The sequence below is a fragment of the Glycine soja genome, chromosome 19 (genome assembly GCF_004193775.1).
Source record: "Glycine soja cultivar W05 chromosome 19, ASM419377v2, whole genome shotgun sequence".
NCBI lineage: Eukaryota > Viridiplantae > Streptophyta > Magnoliopsida > Fabales > Fabaceae > Glycine > Glycine soja.
Genome location: NC_041020.1, coordinates 7,875,692 through 7,897,450, shown reverse-complemented (window position 1 = coordinate 7,897,450; position 21,759 = coordinate 7,875,692). Strand labels below are relative to the sequence as shown.

Sequence of the window (21,759 nt, the reverse complement as noted above, 5' to 3'; positions counted from 1 at the left end):
TTGCAAAAACAACATACTGTAGCAGAGATGGGCTCTTTCTGTGAATCGGGGTGGGAATGGAAATTCTCTTGGAGGCGCAATTTGTTTGACAATGAAATGGGGATAGCCTCAGATTTTATTGATCAGACTGCTGTCATCAACTTGAATGTTTTGTCAAAGGATAGCTGGGTGTGGGGAGCTGCTTCTAATGGGATATTCTCTTCTAAATCTGCTTATCTTTGCATTAAAGCTGAGTTGTCTCCTGCAGATCATCAGCTTGGTTTCTGCCAGCTGTGGGATACTAAAATTCCTCCTAGAGCCTTAACCTTTGCGTGGAGATTGCTTTGGGATAGGCTTCCTACTAAGGAGAACCTATCCAAGAGAAATGTTGATCTGGTCAATGAATTATGCCCCTTCTGTCAAACCAGCTCTGAATCTGCTTCCCACTTGCTTTTCTCTTGCCACAAAGTTATGCCTTTGTGGTGGGAATTTAACACCTGGGTTAAGGAGGATAGAGCTCTTCACTGCAGGCCCATGGAGCACTTCCTTCAGCAATATTCCATAGCAGGTTTGAAGGCTTCGAATACAAGAAGGAAAATTTGTTGGATAGCAGCTACAATGTCCATATGGAAGCTCTGTAATGATGTCATCTTTCATAATCAGCCTTTCCAGATTTCTAAGCTGGTGGATAACACTAACTTTCTTACTTGGTCCTGGCTGAGGGGGTGGGAAAAGGACTTCAATGCCCCCTTTCATCAATGGTCCTCAACCATGCCTATGGCATTTATTTAGTTTGTGGTCTGCTGGGCTAAGGGTTTTGGGGGATTCTTGTAGGGCATTTGTGTTTTGTATTTTTGAACTCATGTTCCTGGAGACTTTAGCTCCTTCTTATCATGTAGTACCCCTGGTACTATTATTTGATTAATATATATATATTATCTTTGCAGTTCAAAAAAAAAAAAGAACACTATAACTGAACTAGTAGCTGATAACTTTTTGTCATGCCTTACAAATTTTAAGGGTGTGTTTGATTTCTATTTTCAAAAACTGTTTTCAGTTTAAAAAAAAACCAAGGAAATAGTTGCCCACACCAAGCTCATGCCTCACGACATGCAACACCACTTCCAATGACCCACACTCTTGAGGTAGGACTACAAAATAGAAAAAGAGAATGAGACAGACCAGCTATTGGAAACAATTTTGGACAAGAAATTGATTGCCGAGTAGCATGGAATTATTTTATAAAGCAGTTTTTGAAACCAAAAAGTGAGAAGGAAGTTAAACAGGCCCTAACTTGTTTTTATGATACTTTGCTTCTCAGATTCTATATACATTGGTTTTATCCCCTGGATTTTTAAATGACATTCATATTCTGGAAAAAGGTTAAATCTGTTTTAAACTCAGCTTATCTTGAAGCAATTCATGTTGAATTCTTGAACTTCACTGTTTTTTTATTGCCTTTTCTTACTAGTAATAATTTGATTTTTAAGGAGGCTCCAAAATTACTAGTCACTATTCACTACCATTCAACTACATTTTCCTATCTTCTAGAATTGAGCTTGTATTTCAGAGAGAGTAAATATAATGATTATTGAATTAAGGCTTTCTTGTTTCTGTTTTTCTCTTTTAGTAGCTAATAATCTTAAATGTTCATTGTAATGGAATAATGTAGGGATATATGAAGCAACTTCATTGGAGCACAATAGAAAAGATTCTATCCGAAATTCAGATTTATCCAATGGAGAATTTGATAATCAAATCCTGATGTCACCACTACCTACTTGAAGTATGCGCATTTTATTCCTTCAACTTATGAAATGTAAATTTATTGCCAATTGTTTATTTGGTCCATTTGTGTGAGTGGGTATCTATGCATTCTGCTCTGTTCAATTGACACCTAACAACATTTTTTTAGGATGATAATTGAGTATCAATATTATACTACTGATTCTAATATATGGTGAGCCTGATTACCAGTTTTTGCAATGTCTGTTTGATATTTTGTAAGCAATAGTCCTTAAACATCTAAAATTATAGAGCAGATTACATCGCCTCCCTTGCACTTAGGACTTATTACATTCACACCCCCTCCGTTCATAACCTCTACACAAAACTCCAGAGTTTCGTAATTCCGTTACACTTGCACCCCCTCCACATTAACAGTGTTAGTTCTGTTAACCCAAACCCATCTCATGTGAGGCACATGCTTGTGTAATGAAATTTTAGGACAAAAATGCTCTCATCTTCCACCCTGTGCAAATTAAAAGCAATCTGCATTTTTGAAATAAAAAAACTATAGTGAAGGAGGCGTGGAGCATAGAGCATTGCGGGAAAACAAAAAATTGACACACTAATGTTCTAGCCCTTTTGAATATTTTCATTCTGTTAAATATATATTGTATACAGCTGTATTGTGTAGACTGTGTAGGTAAAAGGCTGTTTTCAGTGTGTGAGTGAGGTTGAGTGTGTATTAAGCTTTATGTGTTGTCATGTTGAGTGTGTGGGAAGTTGAGTGTCTAATCCTTATCCAAAGGCAGCTTTCCCCTTCTCTCTCTGTACTATATATATATGTGTTAATAAAAAGCTAAGTGCTGAGTGTGACAATTTTCTCCACTCATTCAAATTCAAGTTCTTGAGTATCTCAAATCCTCAAGCAATGTAGTCCTCTATTTTTAACATGGTATCAGAGCGGGTACAGTCCCGTTCTGATTGTCTCCGGCGTCGCCGCCATCTCCGGCCACTGCCGGCTGCTAGCCGCCACTCCGACCACCACTTTTTCTGGCAAATCCAGGGTTGAGTGCGCCTCGAGGAGCGTGACTCACCCCTACAAGTTGCGTGGCCAGAATCCCAGCCACGCGCTGCTGCAAGTTCGTGCCAGTCTCGGCGTGTGAAGTCCATGCGCCGCCCTCTGACCACCGGAAACTTGCCGGACTAGTTTCAAACGTCTCATCCTTTTCTTCTAGGCATGTTTCAGCCCTTGTTTTAGCCTTTGCTGTCCAGCTCTTGCGTTCCCTTCTCGTTCTCCGTTAGGGCTTCGTCTTTTTGATCAAAAATGGCCTCTGCCAGTCCTGCTTTCTCCTTCTCTGCTGTCAGCCACTGTCTTTGCTGGGCAGCTCTCTCTCGTGTTACAAACAGAAATATTGTTACCAATCCAGAGGGTACCCATTGCTTTGGCTTGAAGTCCTTCCTCAAAAGCAGTTGCTAAGTTTGGTATGTTTTTGTATGTTGTCAAGGCTCCATTTCCAGCTGCCTTCCAAGTTCCATTGTGTTCTGGTTCTGGAAAATGTCAACTTCAGGCGCTGTTCTTTTTGTTTCTTGGACATCCTCCATTGGACTTTTGAAGAAAGATTGGTAGGGATGCTACTGTTTTAAAGTTTTCTTTTAGTTTGGCCAGAAGTGCTCACAAGGTTTTTGTGTATATTCCTTTTTGAAGGAAAATTTGAGTTTGTTCAGTTTGGGTTTGGAGTTTCTACCATGCTTGCAAGGTGTTTGAGGTTATTCCCTTCTCATTTGTCTCTCTTAACCCTTTGTTGTGCAGCTCCATTGTCTCCTGTCCAAGTTCCATTGTGTTCTGGTTCTGGAAAATGTCAACTTCAGGCGTTGTTCTTTTTGTTTCTTGGACATCCTCCATTGGACTTTCGAAGAAAGATTGGTAGGGATGCTACTGTTTTAAAGTTTTCTTTTAGTTTGTCCAGAAGTGCTCACAAGGTTTTTGTGTATATTCCTCTTTGAAGGAAAATTTGAGTTTGTTCAGTTTGGGTTTGGAGTTTTTACCATGCTTGCAAGGTGTTTGAGGTTATTCCCTCCTCATTTGTCTCTCTTAACCCTTTGTTGTGCAGCTCCATTGTCTCCTGTCCTTCTATTCATCTGTTGTGTGGTCTGTAGTTTAATATCTCTGTCCCTAGGGTTCTGGTCAAGAACCCTACTATAGGTCATTTGTTGATCTTGTTGTCCAACAACTTCTTCCTTGTCTTTGTCCTTGAAGTAATTGCTGTCCCCAAGGTTCAATCTGGTCAAGAACCCTACTTTAGGTCATTTGTTGATCCTGTTGTCCAGCAACTTCTTCCTTGTCTCTGTCCTTGAAGCAATTGTTGTCCCTGGGGTTCAATCTGGTCAAGAACCTCTACTATTAAAAAAAAAAAGTCATTAAGTTTCTATCCATGGTGGTTAAGCATTAATGTCAAGCTTCTACCATGGATGGTTAAACATTGTTGTGTTGCTTCTGCCTTTATAGTGGTTAAGCATTCAAAAATTGTGTTTTGCTTCTGTCTTGAGTGGTTAAGCACCATGTTTAGCTTCTGCTCTTGATGGTTAAGCTTTGGTTTGCTTCTACCTTTTAGGTGGTTAAGTGTGTTTGCTTTTGTTAAGTGGTTAAGCATGGTGTTGTGGCTTCTGCTTAATGGTTCAACATATTCCAATTGTCTTTGAATGTTTTTCAGTCATTTTCAATCTGCTGCCAATGTATTTCCGGCATGTTTCATTGTCTATTTTTCTACTTGTATTGTTCATCCCAAGCTGGAAGTGTTGACTCCACCTTCCATCTCGTGAGGGGGAATGTGTTGTCTCCTAATCAGTACTAATCACTTTGAAGTCCAGCCCTGCAGCAAGTGCAACTTTTGTTTCTGGGAATTTGTTGTTTCCTTCTTCAAGTCCTGCCACATCTTTTGAACTTGACACTCCTGCTTCCTCTTCGGTGGTCTACTCTGTTAGCTCCAATGTGGTCCAAGTTCTACTTTAGTTGGCAGCCCACTAAGTCTGCATTTGGTTCCCCATTTAGTACATCATCGCCATCCATTGTGTACTTCTGCCAGTTCTCCCTCAATGTTTTAATCAACCTCCAGTGCATCAACTCCTCAATCCTCATTCACTCCGGCAGCAATAGCCTCTACATCCACACAAGTCAGCAACCTGCCCCTGTTCAATCAAATTTTGTATTTGGAAGCATCAACCTATGAAGCACGGACGCGGCTCATCACCGGCGTGTTCCGCGTCAGACTCTCATCGGACACGCATGCGTGTACGACTCCGGTGCAACGCGGTGTCCGTCGCCTCCGCCGTCACCGGACGCGGTTGAACAGGAAGACACCTCTGGTTGGACGCGGCCCACCACGTAGACACGCGCGTCGTGGCCCATTAAGAGCCTTAGGTTTTTTTATTATTTATTTTAAAATGCTTACCAAAAAAATACCTCTTCTGCCGTTCTGTGTCTTCTCCTTCTTGTTCCCGCAAGCGCCTCCATTGCCGCATTCGTTTCCTTCCCCGCGCAGGTAAGCTTTGCTTCTTATTTCTTCTCTGGTTTTTCTTTTCTTGCTACCTGATGCCTCTGGTTTTCCTTCTTTTAGTGTGGACTGTGGTGTTCCACTTTATTCTTTAAACATTTACACATTCTCTCTCTTTGGCTGTTATTCGCTGGGTATTACATGTTTCTCCATTTTTTTATTTTATCGTAAAAAGCACGTAGGCCTTTAAAGTATCCCACTTTATTTTATTGTAAAGGCTGTTTTCTCTCTCTTACACACACATACCACTTTTCCCTTCTAAATGTATTTACCTTTATTTTATTGTAAAAAGCAACTTCTCATTGTAAAAAGCACGTAGGCCTTTAAAGTATCCCACTTTATTTTATTGTAAAGGCTGTTTTCCCTCTCTCTCACACACACATACCACTTTACAAAGACTTATTCATTAGAATATAACCACTGCTACATACGCCAACGTCGAGGAGCTTCTAAATGCATTTACCTTTTTTGCTGTGAAATAGTCAACTTCACTATTTAATTATTTATCCATCTTATTTCAAATTTCAAACAAACCATACATGAACTATGCAGCACGAGGAGCTTCTAAATCTTTATTATTCTTTTTAGTTAAGCTGGAGATAAATTTGTTATGTATTTGTCCTGTACATGTTTTTGGAACGTATTTATTTTCACATTCCCGGTCAACATTGATTACAAATTGTTTTTTGTTGTTTGTTTTTTATTTAGAAATTGTTTACATTAGTTTTTTTATTTTTTTAAATTGTTGTAGAGATGAGTACTTCTAGTTCTAGTCAAGCTAAAGAACAAGATGATGATACCAAGCCTATATGGACCTATATTACAAAGATAAAAAGTGTAGCTGGTGGTGGAAATTATGAGATAAAATGCAATATTTGTGATTTTACCTTTAATGGGTCTTACACTAGAGTGAGGGCACACTTGTTGAAGATGACAGGAAAGGGAGTTAGAGTTTGTCAAAAGGTAACAGTTGCCAAACTTATAGCTTTGAAGAAGATAGACAATAAGGCTACATTGAGGGTGGTGAGGTCAAAAACAAAATCTGTGTCATTGCCTCCGGTTTCTACTCAACACCAAATGGATACAAACACTCTTGGTGTTGATCCAAAAAAGAGAAAGACATCATCTGTAGAAAATGCCTTTAATTTGCAAGCTAGAGAGACACTTGATCATGAAATTGCTAGGATGTTTTACTCTTCGGGGCTGCCTTTTCATTTAGCAAGAAATCCTCATTATAGGAAGACATTTGCCTATGCTGCCAACAATCAGATCAGTGGTTACCAACCTTCAGGTTATAATAAATTAAGGACAACATTACTTCAAAACGAGAGAAGACATGTGGAGAATTTGTTACAACCAATTAAAAATGCATGGAACCAGAAAGGTGTGAGCATTGTTAGTGATGGATGGAGTGACCCGCAAAGAAGATCTCTTATTAATTTCATGGTTGTCACAGAGAGTGGACCTATGTTTTTAAAGGCCATTGATTGTTCAAATGAGATCAAAGACAAAGATTTCATTGCCAAACATATGAGGGAAGTAATTATGGAGGTTGGGCACTCAAATGTTGTGCAAATTGTGATAGATAATGCAGCCGTTTGTAAAGCAGCAGGTTTAATAATTGAGGCTGAGTTTCCTTCCATTTATTGGACTCCATGTGTTGTCCATACATTAAATCTTGCTTTGAAGAATATATGTGCAGCCAAGAATACAGAAAAAAATAATGTTGCTTATGAAGAATGTTCTTGGATCACTCAAATTGCGGATGATGCAATGTTTGTGAAAATTTTTATCATGAGTCACTCTATGAGACTATCAATTTTCAATTCATTGAAATTGTTATCCATTGCTCCAACAAGATTTGCCTCCACTATTGTAATGCTCAAGAGATTCAAGCAATTGAAGAAAGGACTACAAGAGATGGTCATTAGTGACCAATGGTCTTCTTATAAGGAAGATGATGTTGCAAAGGCTAAATTTGTGAAAGATACTTTGTTGGATGATAAATGGTGGGATAAGGTTGATTATATTCTTTCTTTCACTAGCCCTATCTATGATGTTCTTAGAAGAACGGATACAAAAGTTTCATCTCTCCATCTAGTATATGAGATGTGGGATTCAATGATTGAAAAGGTGAAGAATGCCATATATCAATATGAGAGAAAGGAGGAGAGTGAAGGATCAACCTTTTATGAGGTAGTGCACTCCATATTAATTGACCGTTGGACTAAGAGTAGCACTCCTCTCCATTGTTTAGCTCATTCTTTAAATCCTAGGTAATTGACTCTATACTTTTTTACTTACATTTTTTTTAGAATTACATAAATTTTAATCATGTATATATTTCTTTTTAATTGTAGATATTATAGTCATGAATGGTTAAGTGAAGATTCTAATCGAGTTCCTCCACATCAAGACATGGAACTCACTCGTGAAAGATTAAAATGCTTCAAGAGGTTCTTTCTTGATGTGGATGTAAGGAGGAAAGTGAATATTGAGTTTGCCAACTTCTCGGATGGAAGAGAAGGTTTTGATGATCTTGATTCTTTAAATGATAGAGGTCAAATGGATCCAAAAGCTTGGTGGCTAGTTCATGACATTAATGCTCCAATACTTCAAAAGATTGCCCTTAAGCTACTTGCGCAACCTTGTTCATCTTCTTGTTGTGAAAGGAATTGGAGTACATATTCATTTATCCATTCTTTAAAGAGAAACAAGATGACACCACATAGAGCTGAAAATTTAGTATTTGTTCATAGCAACCTACGACTTCTCTCAAGGAATACTCCACAATATCATCAAGAGGAAACTAAAATGTGGGATGTAGCTGGAGATGATTTTGGGTCACTTGATGATTGTGGTATTCTTGAAATTGCTAGTTTGTCTTTAGATGAACCAGAGTTAGAGGGTGTCTTTTTCAATGATGATTGCTAGTTTGTGGAATTCTTGAAGACTTGAAGTTGCTAATTCATCATCTTGCTTTATAAATTTTTTTTTTGTAAAAAAACAAAGCGTACAAATTGTATAATGAGGTCTCTTAGTATTTTTTGTGACTCATTATCATAGGAAAAATTCTTTTGAGATGATGATGAATATATAAATCTTGATTTTCAATTTAGATCTTTTATGCATATCGTTCATATTTAATTTTATGTAATTTTATTTTATTTAATTATATATATATATATAGCCGTGTCTGTTTCCTACATTTTCAACATTTCAGGTGTCCACGTGTCCGTGTCGGTGTCGGTGCTTCATAGGCATCAACTCCATCCGGAGGCAGTCCTTTCCAGTTTGGTACTCAACTGAGTTTCAGTCATGGGTTTCAATCAAGCAATCAAGCTTCACCGCAACATCTAACTTAGAAGAAGAATCTTTCTTATGCTTCAGCTCATGTTCCAAGCTTGGAGCATTTAATTTATATGCTCCAGCTTGAGGGTGAGTGTTAAATATATATTGTATACAGCTGTATTGTGTAGACAGCTGTGTAGGTAAAAGGCTGTTTTGAGTGTGTATTAAGCTTTATGTGTTGTCATGTTGAGTGTGTGAGAAGCTGAGTGTCTAATCCTTATCCAAAGGCAGCTTTCCCCTTCTCTCTCTCTTTCTCTGTACTATATATATATACGTGTTAATAAAAAGCTAAGTGCTGAGTGTGACAATTTTCTCCACTCATTCAAATTCAAGTTCTGGAGTATCTCAAATCCTCAAGCAATGTAGTCCTCTATTTTTAACACATTCAAATTACACATCAAGATCTTTAAATCAAACTATTATAAAACTCTTAAACTCAAACTAACATAGAATCACATGGACTAAACTAAAAATTTACAGAATTTTATATGAACTAACTAAGAACAACTATCAACAGTTGAATGTGAATTGATCAAAACAAACACAAACCGAATCAAACACAACTTGCATAACCTGGACACAAATTAACGGCATTAAGGACACTATTACATTTCATGTTCCAGTACAAATTGGGCTTCTCAAACGCACTTCCCACAAACATATCGACTCCTTAGCCCAAACCCAACCCTAACCCCAACAAAAAAAACAACCAATAATACTAAAAAAAAGACAAAAACCTCAACTTCCAATAATACTAAAAAGGTAAGAGAAAAGGTTCAAAATCCGGTCACCATTGTGGGCGCTTGCTCTCTGGCCACCACCGCACTTTGCAGCAACAATTGTGTCGATGTGATCTGATGTCGCCATCGTCACTATGATCCACCACGCTTGCCTGCCACCACCGTGCTCTGTGGCAAAAACCACATTGACAGAATCTGATGTTGCTGTCGTCGTTGCGATACACCACACTTGCCAGACACCACTGCGTTATGTGGCAACATCACGGTGGACTTCCTCTTCCCTGACCGGAACGCTGCCAAAAGTGAATCGAACTCATTTTTTTTACTAATAAATTTGGGTTTTTGGATGATTCTTTTGCTAAGGATCTCGGAGTCATAGATTGGAAGGACCAATGGGGAGTTTAATGATAAACTTGATGTGCAATTTGAAGCAAGTGAACAACTTTATTCACTCTCAGATCCTCCCTCCACACTCTTCTACCTTCAATCGGAGCGCTCCATCCTAGGATTTATTGATGAGGGTGACGATCTGACTTCAAGTATATGCACCCTGTTGGCTGTTTGTGTGTTTCGCTTGTTCTTGGATGTGTATGTCAAAGGGTTTTTTTGAACTTTCACTGAAAATTAACACCATTAGTTAATGGTGATGACTTAGGGGAGGTCAAAGAAATGCATTTTAAGATAGGGGAGTTGGTGTATTAAGTCCTAAGTACAGGGAAGACGAGTGTAATTTGCTCAAAATTATATAGGGATATAAGTACAGATCAATATTTTGAATTTGATCGAAAGCAAGAAATATGCATGTAGAGACTGGTATAGAAGATTAGAAACAGATTTTTATTGAGTAATCCCTAATTCCCAATCTCTGCTCCATTGTAGAACAGTATCAAGAATATTGTACTGAAACAATATGATTTCCCTGGAAATTTGAGAGGTCCAGGCCTCTCCTACATTTGATGCCCAATACTCTGTCTCACCTTTCTTATTTATTTATAGGCAATTTGCCTTCTTTTATCTCCGCCCAACAAACTAATAAATATCAACAACTAGTTAACTAACTAAATACTAGTAATAGATATTGGCAACTAATGGCTATCTCACAATGAACCGTTTTGTATAGATTGTAGTTGTACATAGATGCCATGCCGCACATAGGTGGGAAATGTAGAAGGTTTATTGTGGGAGGGGAGACTGATAGGTGTGCCTTCCTATAGGAAGGTTGCACAGGGAGCTGAGTGCATGCTTTTATTTATACAGAAGAGATTGGTCAGCCTTTCTGTGGATGCTAGGTGTGCCCTAAAGCTTTTCCTGGTTATGGTCCAGGAGGGTAAACTTTGGTAGCAATGTGCAATTTATGTGGTGCATTTTGTTGCAGGGTGTATCACTTGTGCTTGCGTTCGCAAGCAGTTTTCTTAGGAGCAACAGTTGATTTGGAATAAGGATTAGGTATTAGCTTCTGTTGTATTTTTAAAGAGGTTTGTCTAAAAGATATTTGGTGGGATTGGGCATCTTTGCTTGATGTTTTACTTTCCCCTTTTATTTGCGAAGGATGGAGGATCCTCTATTCTCTAATTTCTTTGTAAATTTCTTCTCTCTATGTTTATGAATTTAATCTTTTATCAAGAAAAATATAATTACATGTACAGCTAAAAAAAACCTGATTTTTTTTATTAACTAGCTGAAGAGCTTAATTATATTTAACTTGTTGATTTCAACTGTTGTCCATACATCATCATCCGTTGCAATTTCACAGGAAATTACTTTCTTCCATGGCTAGTCAATTTTCAGTGTCAATAGTATTAGTTGATTTGGAGATAGTTTGAAAGATTTAGGGTCCGTTTGATTTCTTAAAAAATAAGGGTCAGTACAAGATAAAGTTATTTATCCCTTGTTTCATTTTAAAAATGGTTGTTGGACAGAACCAGAAAGGTTGTAAAGGACAGAACAAAAACAAAAAATTTTGTTACTCACTAATTTGAGAGACAACTTTTTGTCCCGCATGATATAATTAAAAGGATAAAAGTATCCTCATTATCCCACGTCTCCCACTCCTTATTTGCTTTTCCTCAACTTCTTTGGTTCCTTCTTCTTGTCGCAAGGATAGTTTCACACTTTCACCTTTGACGTTAATTAATGGTTATCAAATCCAGAATTGCAATTGCACTCATTTATTTGAAAGCCATATTAGTATACGAGTGTCGTTGCACTCAAAGACCTTGATTGGCTTCAATTGGGTTTTAGGTGAGGAACACGACAGGAATGATGAATAGGCCAACGAAATCAATGGTGCCTGAAATAGAAGTTACTGTCAAATGGCGTGCACAAAGTTGGTGGTAGTGGGCAGTGTGGTGGTTGTTGTGACGGTTTTGATGTGTCAGTATACTGTATAGATTATTGTGGACAATGTCATTTTCTGATGTCATTTTCAATATCTTGGAATTGAGAAAATGAGTGAAGGGAGTTTTAATAAATTTCAAATAGTTTTATTTGGGTTGTCCAGTGCTGATCAAACCAGGTACAGGATATAAAGTTGTCCAGTAACTTGATTATTTACACTGTCCTGTTCTCCTTGTCCAGAACAATTAGAACAGAACAGTACAAATAATGTAAAAGGAGTAAAAAGCAATTACATATTATACGGACCAAAAAGTTATTTTAGCCTTAAATAATTTCAACTTGACTGATTGTTATGCACCTTTTCCTTGAGAATGGGGAGGTGATGTGAATAATCTTAATAACATTGCATGTGTTTATCTGAAGGAATATTAAGTTAGTTTGTGTTCAGTGTTGGTACACAAAGATATTGGACTCTGTTGACCCATAATTTCATTTTGTGCATTAGTTGCAGACAAGCTGTATTCTGCTGTAAAGATGTGTTATCCACCACTTTTGGGAAGCTCCAGCATCTAGTTTGCTATACACCAAATTCTTGATGATTGATCTGATATGATCTTTGGGGGCTTGAGAAGCACTTCTAACCTACCAAGTTCCTTATTTTGCTTCCTACAAGATCATTACTAGTCTGGTAGTTTATTGTGTAGTTTAGGAGGGATTGAAATATCATGAAAAAAGAAGCATTATTCGTGGTCATGGTAGAAGTTCTTTGAATTTTGTTATAATTGAATCACTCATATGAGCTAACTACACATTGTAATGACACTATTGCATATGCCAAACTGTTGGTTTTTCCTTGTTTGTTAATTTTCCCCCTTCTCCTTTCCCTTTTTTCATTTTTTGTCCCTTTCTTTTTCGTTTCAATTATTTCCTTAAAAGTATATTTAATGATCTGGATTTACAATAATGTCTGTAAGATGCATCAGGCTTAAAGTTTATAATTTTTCTATTTTATTTCCCCATTTCTTTTGTGTTTGTATTTTTTTGGTATGTTTCGATGGGAGAAAAAGAAAATACAAATAACCCTATAATTTTTCTTTGTTTTGTTAGAGAAAGTGAAAGAAAAAGGGGGAGAAAACTTAACTTTCATAAATAAAAGTTCTATTATTTAAATTTCAAAGTTTTCTCTCTTCTATTATTTACCTTCCACCGTATCAAAGAGATCTGTACCGGGGGATTACACTACATACATACATGACCCAATATCCTAATTGAGTTGATGATCGGTTTGATAGATCAATATTGTGACACCCTCTACTCTAACATATATATAAATAAAATAAAATATAAAAAAAAATTGGTAATCAAATTCACGCGGGTAAAAGATTCACATCCATTTTACTATTATCAATTAAAACTTATTAAAACATATTCGGTTCAAAATAAGACCGTCAAAATTTACAAAAATATTTTGTTAAATTAGTGAGATAAAATAAAATAGACTAACAACATGCAATTAATATAAAAACTTATGTCCCATCGTCACATTCTATCAGAGCATTGTGTCCGACGTCCTTCAACACAATGTTTCTTAAAGCACTTCACCTAGTCATATGCTCTCCCGAACACAAAGTTCAAGATCATCATAGGATCCAAACACAAACAACACACAGGGAGTGAGTTATCACATTCCTAGAGAAGCAAGACAACTAGATATACATATCATATAAATAAAATAAAACTTACTTAAATATAATTCACATAATTCCATCACTTTGTCATTCAAAATTCACCTTTCAATCATCAATCATATTACACAAGAATCACACACTCCGATCAAGACATAATAACACATCAATCTCATAATAAACAATTAGCAAGCGTATGCAACAGTTATGCTAAGACTCAATCTTATATGCAATGTGATACCATGTCAGTGAAAAATTACCTTGTGGCGCTTATGAGTACATAACAAGACACACTACACAATGTGTTTGTTAGGTCACTCTCACTAAGTAAGATCATAGGGAGACCAGTCAGGGTCACGATGTTCTGCGAGAATGTTCCAACTATATGGGATCAACATAGGCTTAAAGGAGCACTCAAACCCAGTGACTCCCAAGGCCTACACTTCGAAGAGTCCATCAGGGCCTCTCCCTCCTGATTCAGGTCCAACCCCTAAAATCTTTTTTTTCATGCAAATACTGCTCATGAATTATACAATATCCACGACCTCACACTCGTGTTTTTAAACACGTTTAACACAATTGCACTACAATTTAACACTGGTTCCTGAATAGGAAACCTACATTTTCTCTTAAACACTGCACATCAACGCTTTTCTCAAGATAACACTGGTCGGGTTATTGTATAATTCATAGCTCACAATATAATTATTGTCACATCAAGTGTTAACTACACACTTATCCACAACCAAAACTCATTCACAATTTCACATCTCATAGTGTCACAATCCACCATCACATGTTTACACGTATCTCACAATTTAACACATTATACTCAATCTCAATAACAATATTATAATCTTAAAGCAACATGTTATTCCATAATTCATCACATATTCCATTTATAAACACTGCTCATAAATTATACAATACCACGACCTCACTTTCATGTTTCAAACACGTTTTACACATTGCACTACAATTTAACACTGGTTCCTAACTAAGAACCTACACTTTCTCTTTAACACTGCGAATAAACATTGGTCGGGTTATTGTATAATTCAAAGCTCACAATACCATTATTGTAGCATCAAGTGTTAAACAAATCCACCTATTCACAACCTAATATCATACTCACAATTTAACATTTCATAACATTCCTAGTGATATTCATAAGGTACAACATACATATGTTTATCAAATCTAACCATAATATTCTCAAACTCCAATACTTAATAATTTTTGGAATCATACTATAACAACTCGACAATATTATTTACATAAAATATTAATATAAATAAATATATAACTAATTATATATATATAAACTAGCATACATCATATTGGATCACGAATTTCAAAGTAAGCTTTCAATGCACAAATTCTAAATAATTATATGAACACTTTGGTCAATTTCAATTATGATATTAATTTTAAACTATATAAAAAAACCTAAAAAACATGAAAAAGAGAAAATACAAAATCAATATCTCACTCTAAATTTCTCCTTACTTTATTTCATCAATTCATGCTAATTAGAAAAATGCTCGAATTATAGGATTCACACTCGACACAATAGCATATCATTTCACAACAATTGGTTTGTCAGACATATATAATTCATAATTATAATTATAAGTATAGGATAAAAAATGACGAAAACACTCCAAACCCATTCCAATTGATACTCTAAGGATCCTTACACATGTTCTCACTAATCCCCAATTGTGAATAACTCATCCCTTACCTCTAAGTGGACTCACGTGTCTTTTGAAAGCGATAGCGGCATCTCTAGTAGTTCCTTGATATTCCTTCAATTTTTCCTCCGACTGCTCTGATAGAGTTTCCAAACGTTAGAGAGATGGAGAAGAGATTGAAGCCTCCAATTTTACTGTATTCGTGCAATTCCTTTTTCTCTCTCCATGAATATTATCTTGCAAATCCCAACGGTGAAGGTGTGCAGAACTGAACTGCGAACCACATATCCAAATTTCATGAAAATCCAACAACTAACAAAACTGGGATCGTAGTTTTACTGAGACCATTTTGGGTTTTTGCGGGAAAAGAGAAAGCTACGGTGTGAAAGGTATTTCTCTTAGCTCAAACACAATATTGAAATTCTCAATGGTAACAATGCTTGGAATTGGGTTGCGAACATTTTGTTTAAATTTCACAACGATTCAACGGTGAATGAGTCCAAGATCGTCATTTTTTTGTGACAGGTTTGGTGGCCTCCGGAAAAAGAGAGAATTTTGAGAGGAGAAGGGAAAAAACGAAAAATGATATGACTATTTATACATACGGTACACAAAATTTATTATTACTCTATTTATTTATTTTTAATATTTTATATAAAGAAACTCTATTTTATTCCGTATATCCAATGAATAAATCAAATATTTTTTTCAAACCATTATTTCTTATTATTTATTTATTTATAAAAACATGATCGTTTTTTCTAAAACTCTATTTAATTATAAATAACAATTTTTTTAAAATTAGTTTACGAAAAATAGGATGTTACAGATATCATAGATTTTTTAGGGGTTACATACCATTCAATGTCTTTGGTTTCTAATAAGATGTATTACATTTGTACCATCCAAAGTGTAAGTAAGAAAATGATTCTAACACTTTCATTTCTCTCTTTTTTTTTTTTAATTTTTAAGACTTTTTTTTTGTGATTAATGTTATTACATAAAATAGATTAACTAATTAATTAATCTAACATTTTTCACATTTATAACATATAAGATAATAACTTGATTTGGTAAAAAATGTAGTTTGAAACCTTATAAAATCTTGTTAGCAATGTCTTGGATTTAGCTGCCAATTTCTATTATGTGATCACTCAAATTTTTTTCATTTTTATAGTATAACTTAAATGACAAAATTGGTAAGAGAAAGGTGAAAAATATGAGGTGTAAAGAATAGAAATAAGAAAATATGATAATGTCTATCTTAATAATTTAAGTTTAGAAACTAAATTAAAAAATCAACTTATAGACACGTGGGAGCCAAGTAGATGATACGTGACAATCGTTAGCAACAAAGGTGTCACTTAGTGATGAGGACACAACTAAGGACAAGGACCATGAAGCACTTGAAGGGCCCATGACCAGAGGCAGACTTAAACAGGCCCAACACATCATAGAGACAAGGCTGGTCATTTGTATAGCTGCCATTGATGATGATTGAAGGCCCAAGTGGAGAAAGATGAAGGCCTAGAGGCAGAGGCACTACGAAGACTATTAATTGTTGTTGAAGGCCCAAACTTATTTAAAAGCCCAAGTTAAATATGTTTTTAGTTATAATTTTTATTTATTGTAATTTTGGCCCAAACTGTTTAGAAGGCCCATGCCTATTTTTATCTTTTTGTTCAGATACACTATAAGTATTGGTTTTTGTTTTCAATAAAGGAACTTTTTGCATTTGATAAAATTTGGTGAGAGTTTCTCTCTGAGTTCCTTGTTGAACCAATCTCAGACTTATCAAGGTAATCCTTGTGGCGTCTACCCTGACTTATCTTCCTTCACTAGAAGTGGCGCCATCCAAATCTCCGTAGCCTGCATCAAACGATCCGCTCCTACTCAGGTTCACATCTTCTGGTATCAGAGCTTCGGCTCTTGATACAGGTTCTTTCCTATTCTATTCTATTTTTTTTCTTCGTAATTTGTCTAGGTTCGTGTTTTTGTCCTTGTTATGTTATTTGCGTTCTTTTTTACATCTTGTTTCGTTCTTGTTTGCGTCTTGTGTTCTGTTATTTGCGTTCTTGTTCTTGTCACATTCTTGTTCTTGTTTCTTGTGTCTTTTAGACTTTGTGTAAAAAAAAAAATCTGTTTGAGTTCTTGTTTCTTGTTCTTGTGCCTGTCATATTGTATTTTGTCTTTTGTTCATAACTTTTGTTTTAGCCTATTCGAATTCTGTTTGGGGTAAAAATTGCCTAATTGCCGAATTGCTAAATTGTCAAATTTGCCTAATGATGATTGCCTATTGAACGAATTCTAATAGCTGGACGTTTGAAAAAAAAAAAAACAAAAAAACAAAACAAAAAAAAGAGAAAAAAAAAGAGAGAACAAAAGAAAGAAAGAAAGAAAGACAAAAAAAACGAAACAGTTGCAAAAAAAAAAGTTTGGAAGAGATTTAGGTGTTTGATCTTTGAACATGAAATTGAGGCATTTAGAGGTGTTTTTTTGGAAAGAAAACCATGGATCAAATCCCCTTATCTAGATTCTCTTCTAAATTCTGAGAGTTTTGATATATAGTGGGTCTCAAACAGACAACCATAGCAAAAGTTATGAGCATTTGAAGTTTACTTGTCCTATCTGTTGTCATATCTGTTATCCTATTTAATATCTTATCTGTTATCTTATCTAATATCTTATTTGTTATCCTATCTAATATCTTATCTGTTATCCTATCTAATATCTTATCTATTATCCTATCTAATATCTTATTTGTTATCATATCTGTTACCCAAATTAAAGCTAATTTGTTATCCAAATCCAATCTAATATATTATTATCCAAATCAAGTCCAAGTTGTTATCCCAAATCAAATCTGTCTGTGATCATTATATTGTTTTTCCTTTTATTTTATATTACTTTGTGTGTCTAATTTGGTCCATCCAGGAACTTAAGAGGAAACACGAGTGGTAAAAGGCAATAGTGAATACATTACAAAAAAGCCTATTGAGAGCATCAAACACGAGTGTACTACCATCTAAGAGTTAAACACGTGAGTAGAGTGTGGTGAGGTCCTGAAACCCTTAATAATTTTTATTGCACATTTTTTTTTTCTGTTGAATTATGGCTGGAGCATGTGGTGGTGGTGACGAGTATCATCAGTTGGACGAAGCTCAACGTCTGTTACTGGATGCGATGAATGCACAGATGCAACGTTTGTTGGACCGTACCAATGAGGAGGTCTATGGATGCCTAGAAGTCTTGGAGAACCAAGCGAATCAGAATGCTAGACGAAATATAGATGGGAATAGAGGTAACAATGGCGGTAATGACGGACCGAGGCAGAACCGGGTTGAGGGGGTAAAGCTCAATGTTCCTCCCTTCAAAGGCAGAAGTGATCCAGAAGACCCTGGAAATTCTGCAAGAGCATTTCTTTTGGCCTCATATGAGGCGTGATGTGCATAAGTTTTGTGGTCATTGCATTGTGTGTAAACAAGCTAAATCTAAGGTTAAACCTCATGGATTGTATACTCCTTTGCCTGTTCCTGAATATCCTTGGACTGACATATCTATGGACTTTGTTTTGGGGCTGACCCAAAACCAAGAATGGAAAGGATTCTGTGTTTGTTGTTGTTGACAGGTTTTCTAAGATGGCACACTTCATCCCTTGCAAGAAAGTGGATGATGCTTGTCATGTGGCTGATTTGTTTTTCAAAGAAATAGTGCGGCTTCATGGATTACCGAGGAGCATTGTCAGTGATAGGGATGCAAAATTCCTTAGTCACTTTTGGAGGACCTTGTGGGGTAAGATTGGTACTAAATTGTTGTTTTCTACTACTTGTCACCCACAAACTGATGGTCAAACTGAGGTAGTCAATAGGACTTTAGGTACATTGCTTAGGACTGTTTTAAAGAAAAATCTTAAATCTTGAGAAGCATGTTTGCCTCATGTTGAGTTTGCTTATAATTGGGCTGTCCATAGCACAACTAATTGTTCACCATTTGAGATAGTATATGGATTTAATCCTTTGACTCCTCTTGATTTGTTGCCTATGCCTAACATTGCTATGTTTAAGCATAAGGATGCACAGGCTAAAGCTGAGTATGTGAAGAAGCTGCATGAGCAAGTGAAGGCTCAAATTGAAAAGAAAAATGCGAGCTATGCAAGGCAAGTCAACAAAAGCAGAAAGAAAGTCGTGCTTGAACCAGGTGATTGGGTTTGGGTACACCTGAGGAAGGAGAGGTTCCCAGAACATACGAAGTCCAAGCTTCAACCTAGAGGAGACGGACCATTCCAAGTGTTGGAGAAGATCAACGACAATGCCTACAAGATTGACTTGCCTAGTGAGTATAATGTAAGTGCCACTTTCAATGTGTCTGATCTATCTCTTTTTGATGCAGATGGAGGAGCCTTGGATTTGAGGACAAATCCTTTTCAAGAAGGAGGGAGTGATGAGGACACAACTAAGGACAAGGACCATGAAGCACTTGAAGGGCCCATGACCAGAGGCAGACTTAAACAGGCCCAACACATCATAGAGACAAGGCTGGCCATTTGTATAGCTGCCATTGATGATGATTAAAGGCCCAAGTGGAGAAAGATGAAGGCCTAGAGGCAGAGGCACTACCAAGACTATTAATTGTTGCTGAAGGCCCAAACTAATTTAAAAGCCCAAGTTAAATATATTTTTAGTTATAATTTTTATATATTGTAATTTTGGCCCAAACTGTTTAGAAGACCCATGTCTATTTTTATCTTTTTTTCTTCAGATACACTATAAGTATTGGTTTTTGTTTTCAATAAAGGAACTTTTTGCATTTGATAAAATTTGGTGAGAGTTTCTCTCTGAGTTCCTTGTTGAACCAATCTCAGACTTATCAAGGTAATCCTTGTGGCGTCTATCCTGACTTATCTTCCTTCACTAGAAGTGGCGGCATCCAAATCTCCGTAGCCTGTATCAAACGATCCACTCCTACTCAGGTTCACGTCACTTAGGCACGCAAGTTAAGAATAATGAATGAGAGTTAACAATAGAACCAATTAGTTACACTTTTTATACATTTAAAGACTAAATTTAAAATTTTCATCTTTTAATGATTATTTTGTCAATATTTCACTTTCAGGAATTAAAATATATATTTATCCTCATATTCAATTATATTTAGAAGGATTAAAACATAATTAATTCAAAAGAAAAGTAAAGAAACCTTACAACAAAGAGATCCATATAACCAAAAAGTGAATCCAGCTAATGCTGAAGTCATCTTCTTGGAGAACATTTTTCCTAGCTAAGTCAGTTCCACTGAGCATAAGAAAAGATAACACAGTAACATAAAGTTGTTAGGGAAATTTAACTTTATTGAGGAATACACACCTCTGGTGGTAAGTATTTACTAGCAAAAACAAGTTCAATGTCTCAGGGTCCGAATAAGATACAATAAATATCCATATAAAATGCCAAACATGACATACTGAATGCCAGATATTTACTATATTTTTATTATATATATATATATTGTAATATTTTCAAGATCTGTAATATTGAAGATGTTTTAGTCTGATATTTAATTTTGTATATTTTTATTTCTTTTATTTTGATTTAATAGAATCCTTATTTTAACATATACATTTAAGATACTATTAAAAAATATTAAATTAATTAAAATATAAGAAGAAGAAATAAATAGAGGCAAAATTGAGAATTAGACAAAATTTGTGAATCTTAAAAAAATAGCTTTCTATTTTAAAATGAGAGATTGGAGAAAATACGAGAAACAAAGTTAGATTTTAGCCTAAAAAAATTCATTAAATAGCACCACATATTACTGAGACAAAATTTTAAATCTAATTGAAGATACAGAGAACGTATCTGTAGGAAAACGTATCCGTAGCACTATAGCTAAATTTTCCACATATTTATGTAAGCATATTCGAGGGAATTAATTTTAATAATTTATAAGGTTAAATATAATTTTTGTCTTTCAAATATTATTTCATGCACATTGGATTTAGTCCTCTAAAAGTAATTTCATTATTGCATTTGGTCCCTAAAATTTTAAAAAATCTCCTATCAAGTCATTTATTTAACTCCGTTATTTTTTTTCTTCCTGTAAGTTACCTTGACCCTATTGTAGGCGACGTGGCTGAAATTCAATTTGTTACCGACAATGCACCTGCTGATGTTGCTTTCCAAAGTTAAGTTCCACCAACATGAGAGGTAACATATGAATTTCATTGTATGTACTTGCTTGAAATAATTGTGTTGTAATCTTTTTTTTCTTCCTATTATTGCACTGTAATGAATGCTAATGCTAGTAATGTAAATGAAGGCAATGATGGTAGACCATAGTAGGTGTCTCATTGTGGGAAACAAAATTTTCACCGTTAGATATGGTAGCCTTTAAATGAACGGTCAACACTTTTTTTCTTTTTTACTTTTTTTTTTCAGTCCCCCCTCTTTCCCAAATTGTATCAGTTATATTTCTTGATCTAATAATGATTTCGTTCAATTATTCAAATATTTTATTTTATTATTACATTTTGGAGTTTGAAATATGATAATTTTTTGGTTTATTTTAGTTTGCAAATAATTTTGATTAGATCATCTTGTTTAGAGGTTAGATCTAACTTTGTTTTTGGATTCATTGCTAGCTCTTCTTGTTGCTTCTTTAGAGGAGAAAAAAAAGGAATGAAATAAAGTAGAAA

At 35.6% G+C, this 21,759-nt stretch overlaps 1 protein-coding gene across 1 annotated transcript; it reads left to right on the top strand.

Annotated features, from left to right (window-relative positions):
* The first annotated feature begins 1,772 nt into the window (after positions 1–1,772).
* LOC114400011 lies at positions 1,773–8,423 on the top strand. Its single transcript, XM_028362252.1, has 2 exons — positions 1,773–7,534; positions 7,619–8,423. The coding sequence occupies exons 1-2, from the start codon at positions 6,012–6,014 to the stop codon at positions 8,190–8,192; spliced, it is 2,097 nt and encodes a 698-aa protein (XP_028218053.1). The 5' UTR covers positions 1,773–6,011; the 3' UTR covers positions 8,193–8,423.
* The last annotated feature ends 13,336 nt before the right edge of the window (positions 8,424–21,759 follow it).

Bases quoted from the DNA above. Each gene is read 5' to 3' on its own strand.
- LOC114400011 (XM_028362252.1), top strand. From the start codon at position 6,012: ATGAGTACTTCTAGTTCTAGTCAAGCTAAAGAACAAGATGATGATACC. The intron at 7,535-7,618 runs GTAATTGACTCT...TTTTAATTGTAG, and splicing joins GCTCATTCTTTAAATCCTAG to ATATTATAGTCATGAATGGT.